Source organism: Pogoniulus pusillus, chromosome 1 (genome assembly GCF_015220805.1).
Source record: "Pogoniulus pusillus isolate bPogPus1 chromosome 1, bPogPus1.pri, whole genome shotgun sequence".
Taxonomy (NCBI): domain Eukaryota; kingdom Metazoa; phylum Chordata; class Aves; order Piciformes; family Lybiidae; genus Pogoniulus; species Pogoniulus pusillus.
The window spans coordinates 6229218-6241387 of NC_087264.1; the positions used below are offsets into that span (position 1 = coordinate 6229218).

At 47.6% G+C, this 12170-nt stretch overlaps 1 protein-coding gene across 2 annotated transcripts in view; it reads right to left on the reverse strand.

Annotated features, from left to right (window-relative positions):
• KCNH5 (potassium voltage-gated channel subfamily H member 5) overlaps positions 1-12170 on the reverse strand; it is a 233438-nt gene that overhangs the window by 197655 nt on the left and 23613 nt on the right. For both annotated transcript variants that reach the window (XM_064156043.1, XM_064156112.1), the window contains exon 3: positions 2992-3098. In XM_064156043.1, coding sequence (XP_064012113.1) covers positions 2992-3098 — 107 coding nt within the window. The remainder of the gene's footprint in view (positions 1-2991; positions 3099-12170) is intronic.

Here is a 12170-nt window from a genome sequence, read left to right on the forward strand (position 1 = left end):
CTGCAGTCATATGGATTAATTCGCAAAGATCACTCCTCTGACAAAGGGAAGAAGGATGGGAAAGCAACCCAAAAATCTCTGAATTTCTCCTTGCCAAAAGAATAAAGTAATGGGTGAGAGGAAAACAAAAGGTTGTGCCACATCATCAAAAACTACACAGCACATCTGGATCTGCAGTTTGAAAATACAGGTGGGAGAGTGGTCTGAGGGCACTGCAAACTTCATGCAGTCTTTGCAGGTGATTAACACAAATCCTTCCACAGAGTAACTGTCTACACTCTTTATTTCCTGGTCTGTTCCAATATTCAGCCTGAAGGAAAAGCAAATGGTTTCTTGGACCTTCTTTTGCAAGGCTCAGAGTATGACAACTGTAAGCAAACCCTGGACAAATCAGCTGCTGAACTGAAGCCAAAAGGTGAGCCCATTAATGTTAGCAAGAAGTTGAAGTTCTGGGCTTTGGGTGATGAAGAAGGAAGCTGGCAACAGAAGTTATGGATGGGAACTGTCTCAAGCCTGAATGAAAATGTGAGTAATTTTCCATAAAGTCCTTCTGTAATCCTATACAAGTTATAGAGCATAGGCTTGGATATGTGGGCAAAAGTAAAGATTTTATTAAGGCAACTGCAGCTCAATAAATCTTTGAAGCATCCCCAAGCTCCAGTAGACAATCCACAACCCAAAGCAAAAAGCAACTGGCTTGTTACAGAAAAGCCACAAAAAGAAGGGTTTTCTCTTTTATGCTTAAATAAAACAGAAAGGAATTTAGTTTGGGACAGCCCTGTGCTAAAGCAGCAGCTGCCAGATCATTTAATGAGAGAAGTCAAGCTCAGGAAGAGCACTAAGTCCTTGGGGTCCTCTTTGGAAATCACACAGGCACCACTAGCTGCAAAGATGCCCAACACAAGACTGTCCTTGGAAGCTCCCCTAATATAGGGAAGCATCCAAGTGACCTGCACAGGAAACAAGCAGAGAAGCTTAAAATCTAGAGAACAGACACATCCACACACTGAGGAACCAACAAGAGGTCATTTGGAGGGCTTTCTCAGGCACCTGCAGAAACAGCTGAATTAGATGCTCTTGTTTCTCTTTTTAATTAAAGCATTGGCTAAAATGCTTTGAAGCAGGCAGAGCCGGAGATATGTAAAGACATTTCCTACTGTTTAAGTTGCATATAGAGGAAGAGGCAGTCTAAAAAGGGAAAGTGGAGGCAAAGCATAATGCATGTGACTTTGTTTCAAGAAGACAAGGTATCCAGGATGCTCTCTTCAATGTCATGAGAGGGTTTTGTGAGTTTGCAGTGAAATGGAGCAACCAGGTACAGTTGACTCTTCCTATTACCTTACCTCTCTGCAGCAGCATGGGAGGGAAACCTCCACCCTCAGCCCAGCAAGGTGCTTCAGGTCAGCACCAAAGTTCACCCATGTGGAAGCACAGCCTTAGAATCATAGAATCAACCAGGTTGGAAGAGACCTCCAAGATCATCCAGGCCAACCTAGCACCCAGCCCTATCCAGTCAACTAGACCATGGCACTAAGTACCTCAGCCAGGCTTTTCTTGAAGACCCCCAGGGACGGTGCCTCCACCACCTCCCTGGGCAGCCCATTCCAATGCCAATCACTCTCTCTGTGAAGAACTTCTTCCTAATATCCAGCCTATACCTACCCTGGCACAACTTGAGACTGTGCCTCCTAGTTCAGTTGCTGGTTGCCTGGCAGAAGAGACCAACCCCACCTGGCTACAGCCTCCCTTCAGGGAGTTGTAGACAGCAATGAGGTCACCCCTGAGCCTCCTCTTCTCCAGGCTGCACAACCCCAGCTCCCTCAGCCTCTCCTCATAGGGTTTGTGATCCAGGCTTTTCACCACCTTTGTCACCCTTCTCTGGACACATACCAGCACCTCAATATCTCTTGAACTGAGGGGCCCAGAATTGGACACAGTACTCAAGGTGTGACCTGACAAGTGTTAAGTACAGCTACTATTGCACTACTGCAGCTACTATAGCTACTACTGCAATCCAGGGAGCTGAACCAGAGGGAAAGTTCCTCAGCCCCACAGGACCTTCCACCCTGTACTGTGCACTGAAAGCCAAACCAAAGAAAACTTCTCCATCAAGATTGCTCTTAGCTTGTGCTTGACTCAGTTACCTAGAATCATTCTACTCCAGGTAGAGGAATCAGCTTTTCTGGAGCATGTTTCATCTGACAGGTGATGACTGGCTTTCTATCTTGGGAAGATAGCCTGTGCCAAGAGAGGAGGCTGCTCATCTCCACTGACAGCAGCAGGAATTTCAACCACAAGCCACGGAGAGATGTCCACACTCCACAAGCCCAGTGTGAGACCACACAACAGCACAGGTTTTGTTTGATCTGTGCTGTAACATCAGTAAGGCAGAAGAGGTACTGCCCACATACACAGCAAGACAGAAAACGTAGCTGGCACAACTCACAGCTAAGACAAAATGATGGAAATGCTGCCAGGAGGAACGGCTTGGGTCCTACACCTCATCCAGTTACAACATTCCCTGGTTTTCTAACTAATCCCTAGGCTGTGTGCCAAATTTAGTACTCTCATCAGAGCTCATATGTGTTGTTTTACACACCATGCAGGCATCTCGACACTGTTGTGAGCATCTGCTCACAGCAATCAGGCTCTGAGTTCTCACTTGTGGAGACATGGGAGTATTTCCTGAGGGAAGTGGGGGGTACCTCATTCAGCATTTCCTTTCACTTAACCCAGTCAGTTGCTCTTCAAGGATACAATCCTCCTTTTGTGAAGGAGGAGTCAGGCTAGAGACAGCAGGGAACAACCACTATTCTTGACAATCTGGAAAAAAGGAGCTCTCTTCTTGAGCTGTGGCAACCAAAATATCCATTGCTTCTCCAAACTTTGCCTCCAAATTTACCCACATGTGAAGATGAAAGCTTATTTCAGTCTACTATATACTTTCAACATGCTTATCTCTCCCAAGACCACACACAAACATATACATACTGTTCTTCTTGTAGAGGAGAATCTCAAAGCAGTTTGACTCATAGTTGTCAAAGGTTTGTCTGACTTTTTCGATGGTCTTCTTGTCTGTTAGTTCACCATACATAAAACTGAAAAAGAAAAGAAAGTTGGGGTTTTCTTCTGCACAATTAACAACTTTGTTACAGTTACCTTAAATCACATAAGCACTGGAGATAACTATTGCCATTTACAAAGTTTAATTATAGACTCATAGAATCAAGCAGGTTGGAAGAGACCTCCAAGCTCAGCCAGTCCAACCTAGCACCCAGCCCTAGCCAATCAACCAGACCATGGCACTAAGTGCCTCAGCCAGGCTTTGCTTGAACACTTCCAGGCACAGCGACTCCACCACCTCCCTGGGCAGCCCATTCCAATGCCAATCACTCTCTCTGACAACAACTTCCTCCTAACAGCCAGCCTACACCTCCCCTGGCACAACTTCAGACTGTGTCCCCTTGTTCTGTTGCTGGTTGCCTGGCAGAAGAGACCAACCCCACCTGGCTACAGCCTCCCTTCAGGTAGTTGTAGACAGCAATGAGGTCACCTCTGAGCCTTTTCTTCTGCAGGCTGCACACCCCCAGGTCCCGCAGCCTCTGCTCATAAGATTTGTGTTCCAGGCCCCTCACCAGCTTTGTTGCCCTTCTCTGGACATGTTCCAGTATCTCAACATCTCTCTTGAATTGAGGGGCCCAGAACTGGACACAGCACTCACGGCATGGCCTGACCAGTCCTGAGTCCAGGAGAAGAATAACCTCCCTTGTCCTACTGGCCACACTGTTCTTGATTCAGGCCAGGATGCCATTGGCTCTCTTGGCCACCTGGGCACACTGCTGGCTCATGTTCAGCTACTCTCTATTAGTATCTCCAGCTCCCTTTCTTCCTGGCTGCTTTCAGCCACTCTGTCCCCAGCCTGTAGCACTGCTTGGGGTTGTTGTGGCCAAAGTGTAGAACCCTGCACTTGGCCTTGTTAAATCTCATCCCATTGGCCTCTGCCCACCCATCCAGCCTAAGTCCCTCTGCAGGGCTTTCCTACCCTCCGACAGCTCCACACCTGCTCCTAGCTTGGAGTCATCTGCAAACTTACTGATTTATGATTTGACCCACTTGGATGCATTCCTGTGTGATCTACTCTAGGCTATCCTGGTCAGACAAGGGGAGGGTGAAGTAGACAGTTCCCAACCCCTAACATTCTGTGATTTACACTTCAGTGAAATATTTAGAGTGTCACAAGGAAACCTTCAATAGTGAGTAACCATGACCACCATTTTACTGCAAATGACAGCAAATTAATCTACTGTAAAGTTCCACTGAGTGCTTTTTTTGAGCCTATCTTTAAAGATAGGTGGGTAGAGTAACAGCTGGTAGCCTATAAAGCCATTCCTGCAACAGCTGCAGGTCATGAGAACATTGTTGTCAAAACAGAGAAAACTGAACAACAGCTCTAAAGCCTCCCAAATCTTATTCAGTCCCCTCGAAAAGGTGGAGGAATAAAAGCTACTGCAGGTAAAAGCTGTTGGCTCGATTGATGGCTACAGACCTAATCTTGTCAAGATGCCTCTGGAACAACAAGATAATTGGAATCCTTTTACTAAATACTGATTACAACAGACTTAAGCAATAAGTAGTGTTCACAGTATCACAGTATCACCAAGGTTGGAAGAGACCTCACAGATCATCAAGTCCAACCCTTTACCACAGAGCTCAAGGCCAGACCATGGCACCAAGTGCCACGTCCAGTCCTGCCTTGAACAGCTCCAGGGACGGCGACTCCACCACCTCCCCGGGCAGCCCATTCCAGTGTCCAATGACTCTCTCAGTGAAGAACTTTCTCCTCACCTCCAGCCTAAATCTCCCCTGGCGCAGCCTGAGGCTGTGTCCTCCCGTTCTGGTGCTGGCCACCTGAGAGAAGAGAGCAACCTCCCCCTGGCCACAACCACCCCTCAGGTAGCTGTAGACAGCAATAAGGTCACCCCTGAGCCTCCTCTTCTCCAGGCTAACCAATCCCAGCTCCCTCAGCCTCTCCTCGTAGGGCTGTGCTCAAGGCCTCTCCCCAGCCTCGTCGCCCTTCTCTGGACACGCTCAAGCATCTCAATGTCCCTCCTAAACTGGGGGGCCCAGAACTGAACACAGGACTCAAGGTGAGGTCTAACCAGTGCAGAGTACAGGGGCAGAATGACCTCCCTGCTCCTGCTGACCACACCATTCCTGATGCAAGCCAGGATGCCACTGGCTCTCTTGGCCACCTGGGCACACTGTTGAGTGTAATGCTCTAAAAATTCAGCCCAGAAAGCAGTTTTGTCAGGTGCCTCAAGGGGAGTTACATCTACTACCAGAGATAACCACATTCACCCTCATTTTCCTTATTGTATATACTGCATTTCTTCAATATTTCAGTGGAAACACAGAAAACATTGAAATGCTTTTGGAGGCTCATCCCTCTCCAGACTGAGAGTACAGAAATGTCATTTTAACTCTGCTATTCCTTGCTACTTGGCCATCTCTTTTCCAGTGCCAGACTTTCAGCTGGTGTTAGCAAACCCATCCCCCCTGACCTTACTTTTGAAGGCTTTCATAAGGAACCAGCCAGGCTATTATTGTCATTCTGCTCTGTATTGGAAACAACCAAAGATCACTCTGTGCAAATCTCAGAACTGAAGTAAAATGGAACATGGGATAAAAGCTTTCAGACACCTGAATGAATCTACTTTTAATTGATCCATTTCTTCCCCCCTCCCCCCCCCCCCCCCCCCCCCCATTTTCTTTGTTCACAAACAGTTGGAGCTTCAGCTGAAACTTATGACAGACAACCCTGAGAAAGAAAAGCTATCAGTGCCTCTGTGGTTTCAATACTGCTTCTCTTTTATTGATCAACAGACCTCCAAAGGTTCAATAAACATTTATTTTACGTCTACTGTTCTGTAGGAAACAATAAAACAGCAGTGGTTAGTGACAGGGCAAGCTTTAAAATACTCAATGAAGGCCAGACCATGAATCTTTTCTTTACACAGGCAGCCAAGGGAGGTAATGAGGCTGCTTGCAGAATAGGGTGCTGCCCAGAATGTATCTGTGACTACACCACCTCTATGTCATAGAATCATAGAATAGAATCAACCAGGTTGGAAGAGACCTCCAGGATCATCCAGTCCAACCTAGCACCCAGCCCTAGACAATCAACTAGACAATGGCACTAAGTGCCTCAGCCAGGCTTTTCTTGAACACCTCCAGAGATGGCGACTCCACCACCTCCCTGGGCAGCCCATTCCAATGCCAATCACTCTCTCTGACAACAACTTCCTCCTTCCTCACTGGTAACACATGGAGAGCCATCAATGAATGACACATCATAGCTGCTACCGTTGGAACGGCACCGTAATGGAGATGCCACTACAGCAACTGACATTAGGACATGGTTTCACCTGGGCACAAGGTTTCACTAAGGTGCTGTTTATCATTAGCATACATGCCTGTCTTTAGGACTTGTGTCAGCACAATCCCAAGCACAGCTCCAGGCTGGGTGGGGAACAGCTGAATGCAGCCTTGAAGAAAAGGACCTGGGGGTCTGGGTTGATGAAAAGCTTAGCATGAGCCTGCAGTGTGTGTGTGCAGCCCAGACAGCAACTGTGCTGGGCTACATCAAGAGCAGCATGGCCAGCAGGGCAAGGGAGGTGATTCTCCCCTTTCCTCTGCTCTCATCAGACCCCACCTGGAGTCCTGTGTGCAGTTCTGGAGCCTCCAACACAAGAAGGACGTGGAACTGTTAGAGTGAGTCCAGAGGAAGCCACGAAGATGCTCAGAGGGCTGCAGCAGCTCTGCTATGAGGACAGGCTATAAGAGTTTGGGTTCAGCTTAGAGAAGAGAAGGCTTTGAGAAGACCTTATAGTGGCCTTCCAGTGTCTGAAGGGGACCTACAAGAAGGCTGGGGAGGGACTATTGACAAGGTCTTGTAATGACAGGACAAAGGGTAATGGGTTTAATTTTGAAGAGGGGAGATTTAAAATAGATATTAAGAGGAAGTTCTTTAGAGTGAGGGTGATGAGACACTGGAACAGGTTGCCCAGGGAGATTGTGGATGCTCCCTTCCTGGAGGTGTTCAAGGCCAGGTTGGATGAGGCCTTGAGCAACCTGTTCTAGAGGGAGGTGTCCCTGCCTATGGCAGGGGGTTGGAACTGGATGATCCTTTGTGGTCCCTTCCACCCTACGCCATTCTATGATTCTATAAATCCAAAACACAGCCTACAGCTCATTTCCTCACGATCTGCCTTTCTTTCCCAACTTCAGCTGATAATTTTTTATGCATTTGTACATGAGATGAAAACAAAGAAGGGTTTTGGGGGTTTTTTGTTGGCTGTTTTTTTGGGTTGTTTTGTTTTCATTCTATGCTTTTTTCAATGCACTGATGAGGCAAAAGAGATCACTCTCCTGACTGCAAGACAAAATAGGAGCTGATGCTTTTCATGCAACTCGTTGTGCAGTTGTATTTTTTTGTATGTGTGCATTCTAGAGATTTCAAGCTATGTTTCTCTGAGTCCTGGAGGAAAAAACAACAAGAATTTGTTAGAATGATCAACTTTACACAGTGTCTAATACAGAAAGTCATCATGTGCAGGATTCTGCACTTTGGCCACAACAACCCCAAGCAGCGCTATAGGCTGGGGACTGAGTGGCTGGAGAGCAGCCAGGAGGAAAGGGACCTGGGGGTACTGATAGATAGTAGGCTGAAGATGAGCCAGCAGTGTGCCCAGGTGGCCAAGAGAGCCAATGGCATCCTGGTCTGGATCAGGAACAGTGTGGCCAGTAGGACAAGGGAGGTTATTCTTCCCCTGTACTCAGCACTGGTCAGGCCACACCTTGAGTGCTGTGTCCAGTTCTGGGCTTCGCAATTCAAGAGAGATGTTGAGGTGCTGGAAGGTGTCCAGAGAAGGGTGATGAAGCTGGTGAGGGGCCTGGAACACAAATCCTATGAGGAGAGGCTGAGGGAGCTGGGGGTGTACAGCCTGGAGAAGAGGAGGCTCAGGGGTGATGTTATTACTGTCTACAACTACCTGAAGGGACATTGTAACCAGGTGGGGGTTGGTCTCTTCTCCCAGACAACCAGCAATAGAACAAGGGGACACAGCCTCAAGTTGTGCTGGGGTAGGTATAGGCTGGATATTAGGAGGAAGATCTTCACAGAGAGAGTGATTGGCATTGGAATGGGCTGCCCAGGGAGGTGGTGGAGTCACTGTCCCTGGAGGTGTTGAAGCAAAACCTGGCTGAGGCACTTAGTGCCATGGTCTAGTTGACTGGATAAGGCTGGGTGCTAGGTTGGCCTGGATGATCTTGAAGGTCTCTTCCAACCTGGTTGATTCTATGATTCTATCATAAATTAGTGTAAAAATGACAAATGATACTCAGCATCCTGAGTGGTGGATGGTACCAGTTAGCACTGATTGAACACAATCAATCAACTTTATGTTTGGAATTAAAGGCTGCTTATTATTGCAATAAACCTGTAATACCCAAATCTTATTTTCACTTGTAAAGAGGTATTTTAAAAGCTTGGGGATAATAAGATCATTTTTTTTTTCCAAAGGCAATTTTTAACAGCACCAAAGGAAGCTCAAAGCCACTCAGTGTAAAAGTTACATAAGACCTTTGCTTATCACAGGTTTAATTTAATTTAGCCTGTCCTATTTTGTACGCATGGAGGGACTCCTACTTCTTCAGTCAATCACTCTGTCTTTTTCTGCCTCATGTGTTTTGTTATTTAGTGCTTGTCGAGTGCCTTCAGTGCAAACAGTACAAGACATAAATATCAAAACCACCCTGCTACTGGGAATCTTCCTACCTAGAAAATAGACTTATCAACAAAGACTGAAAGAGTTGGGGCTGTGCAGTCTGGAGAAGAGGAGGCTCCCAGGTGACCTTCTTGTGGCCTTCCAGGATCTGAAAGGGACCTACAAAAAAGCTGGGGAGGGACTTTTTAAACTCTCAGGGAGTGCCAGGACTAAGGGGAATGGAGCAAAGCTGGAGGTGGGGAGATTCAGACTGGATGTAAGGAGGAAGTTGTTGAGCATGAGAGTGGCGAGAGCCTGGAATGGGTTGCCCAGGGAGGTGCTTGAGGTCCCATCCCTGGAGGTGTTTAAGGCCAGGCTGGCTGAGGCTGTGGGCAGCCTGTTCTAACGTAGGGTGTCTGTGCCCATGGCAGGGAGCTTGGAATTAGATGCTCCTTGTGGTCCTTTCCAACCCTGACTGATTCTATGATTTTATCATTCTAGGAGTAAGACTTACTAAAATACACACAGAAAGGCACAATCTTAACTCATTTCTCCATCACTAAACCAGAACATTTGTCATTTTAGCCGCCTGGGCTCCCATTTCCCTTTGAAAGCATCTCTTGGTACAGAAAAGCCCTATCTGAAGCTTTTTACCATGCTCTTCCATCCCTTGTCAGCATCCAGCATAGCAACAGCAGAACAGCTCCAGTTCTGCAGTGCATGCCAGGCTGTATTTAACAGCGGTTTGCAAGGTACTAACCAGGATGGAGGACAGGTGAAGCTGTCCACGGGTTCAGTTGAATCCACTGATGATATTCACCAGCTTCAAAATGAAAAGTGTTACTCAGAGCAAACTATAATGAGGCTTGAAGTTCAGATTGGAATATGAGAGGTTTCATGTTCTGGTTGCTCTTTCAGGTTTGAGTTTTTGGGGTATTGGTCTTTTCTGCTGGCAGGAGGTGTAGTTAATCATAGGATCAACCAGGTTGGAAGAGACCTCCAAGATCATCCAGTCCAACCTAGCACCCAGCCCTAGACAATCAACCAGACCATGGCACTAAGTGCCTCAGCCAGGCTTTGCTTCAACACCTACAGGGACAGTGCCTCCACCACCTCCCTGGGCAGCCCATTCCAATGCCAATCACTCTCTCTGACAACAACTTCCTCCTAACATCCAGCCTAGACCTCCCCTGGTACATGAGACTCTGTCCCCTTGTTCTGTTGCTGCTTGCCTGGCAGAAGAGACCAACCCCACCTGGCTACAGTCTCCCTTCAGGTAGTTGTAGACAGCAATGAGGTCACCCCTGAGCCTCCTCTTCTCCAGGCTGCACACCCCCAGCTCCCTCAGCCTCTCCTCACAGGGCTGTGCTCCAGGCCCCTCACCAGCTTCATTTCCCTTCTCTGGACATGTTCCAGTATCTCAACATCTCTCTTGAATTGAGGAGCCCAGAACTGGACACAGCACTCAAGCTGTGGCCTGACCAGTTCTGGGGGTAGGGGAGGTCACTAACTTCTGCTGCTGCATCTACATTGTGCTGTGCTCTTCTGCAGAGACAGCAAGGTAATTGTGCCTTTTATCAGCTCACTAAACCATCTTTATCTCAACTCAGGGTTTTTTTTAATTACTTTCTCTCCTATCTGTGTGGGAAGAGAGGAGAACTTGTGAGAGCAGGCTGTATAAACCCAACAGAGAAGCCATGATCCCACATACAATTCACAGCTCTATAGACCCACAACTGCTGGATGTAAAAGCATTAATTAGAACAGACCAACACAGAATCATAAAATGTTTTGGGTCGGATGGGACCTCCAAGGGTCATCTGGTACAACTCCCTTGCACTAAGCAAGGACATCTTCAGCTAGATCAGGTTTGCAGAGCCCCATCCAACTTGACCTTGAATGTTTCCCAGGGATGGGGCATCCACCACCTCTGTGGGCCACCTGTTAACCAGTGTTTCACTACCCTTAGTGTAAGAAATGTCTTCCTTATACCCATTCTAAAACCTCCTCTTTTAGTTTTATACAATCACCTCTTGCCCTGTCCCAACAGGCCCTGCTGAAAAGATTACAGTATCACAGTATCACAGTATTATTAGGATTGGAAGAGACCTCACAGATCATCAAGTCCAACCCTTTACCACAGAGCTCAAGGCCAGACCATGGCACCAAGTGCCACGTCCAATCCTGCCTTGAACAGCCCCAGGGATGGTGACTCCACCACCCCCCTGGGCAGCCCATTCCAGTGTCCAATGACTCTCTCAGGGAAGAACTTTCTCCTCACCTCCAGCCTAAATCTCCCCTCATCTTTCTTATAGGCCCCTTTTAAATACTGAAAAGCTGCAATAAGGTCTCAGCAGAGCCTTCTCTTCTCCAGGTTGAACAATCCCAATTCACAGAATCAGTCAGGGTTGGAAGGGACCACAAGGAGCATCTCGTTCCAACCCCCTGCCATGGGCAGGGATACCCTACCCGAGACCAGTCTGGCCACAGCCCCATCCAGCCTGGCCTTAAACACCTCCTCCCTGGGCAACCCATTCCAGGCTCTCACCACTCTCATGCTCAACAACTTCCTCCTCACATCCAGCCTCAATCTCCCCACCTCCAGCTTTGCTCCATTCCCCCTAGTCCTGTCACTCCCTGATTGCCTCAAAAATCCTTGCCCAGCTTATTTGTAGGCTCCCTTCAGATACTGGAAGGCCACAAAAAGGTCACCCTCAGCCTTGCTGCAAAGAGAGGTGTTCCAGCCCTCGCAGGGGAGGAGGAACAGCAAACACAGATACACATCAGGAGCTCCAAAACTTTGCAAGTTATAGAGCAGGCACCATTTCTACAGAGTATAAGTGCAGCTCTCTGGGTCCCACTGGCACACTCAACATGTTTTTCTTCACACAGCTTTGCCAGTGCAAGGAGGCATCCTCCCATACACAAAAATCAGGTCACAGATGTGATGTCTCAGTATCAAATCTAACTTCTTTTTAAGTACAGCCCCCTGTACCCACCCTACAAACCCCCATTTCTTTGAATCCTGTAGGTATTTTGCCATTGGCTTCACCAGAGCCAGGATTTCACCTGGAGCCAGGATTTCACTGGCAGACTCTTTTTAATCCCACATGTAGTGGCAGGAAATCAAAATAAAGGAGAGAAGAGATATTGGCTGGGGCACTGCAAGCATCTCAGTGGAAACACTACCTGCAAACACCCCCACCAGCAAGGAGATGAAGTTCCCTCTTCTCATGCAGCTGGAAGGCAGTACAGAAACAGGGTCTAGAAGCAGGTTTCCTCTTGAAAACAAAATCAGCACTCAGCCATCCTCAGCCTGGCATGAAGCTTTTAGGTGCAAGAAAGAGTAAGGAAGGCAAAGGGAAGGCAAGAAAAAGGAGAAGAGGAGGCTGAAGGGAGACATTA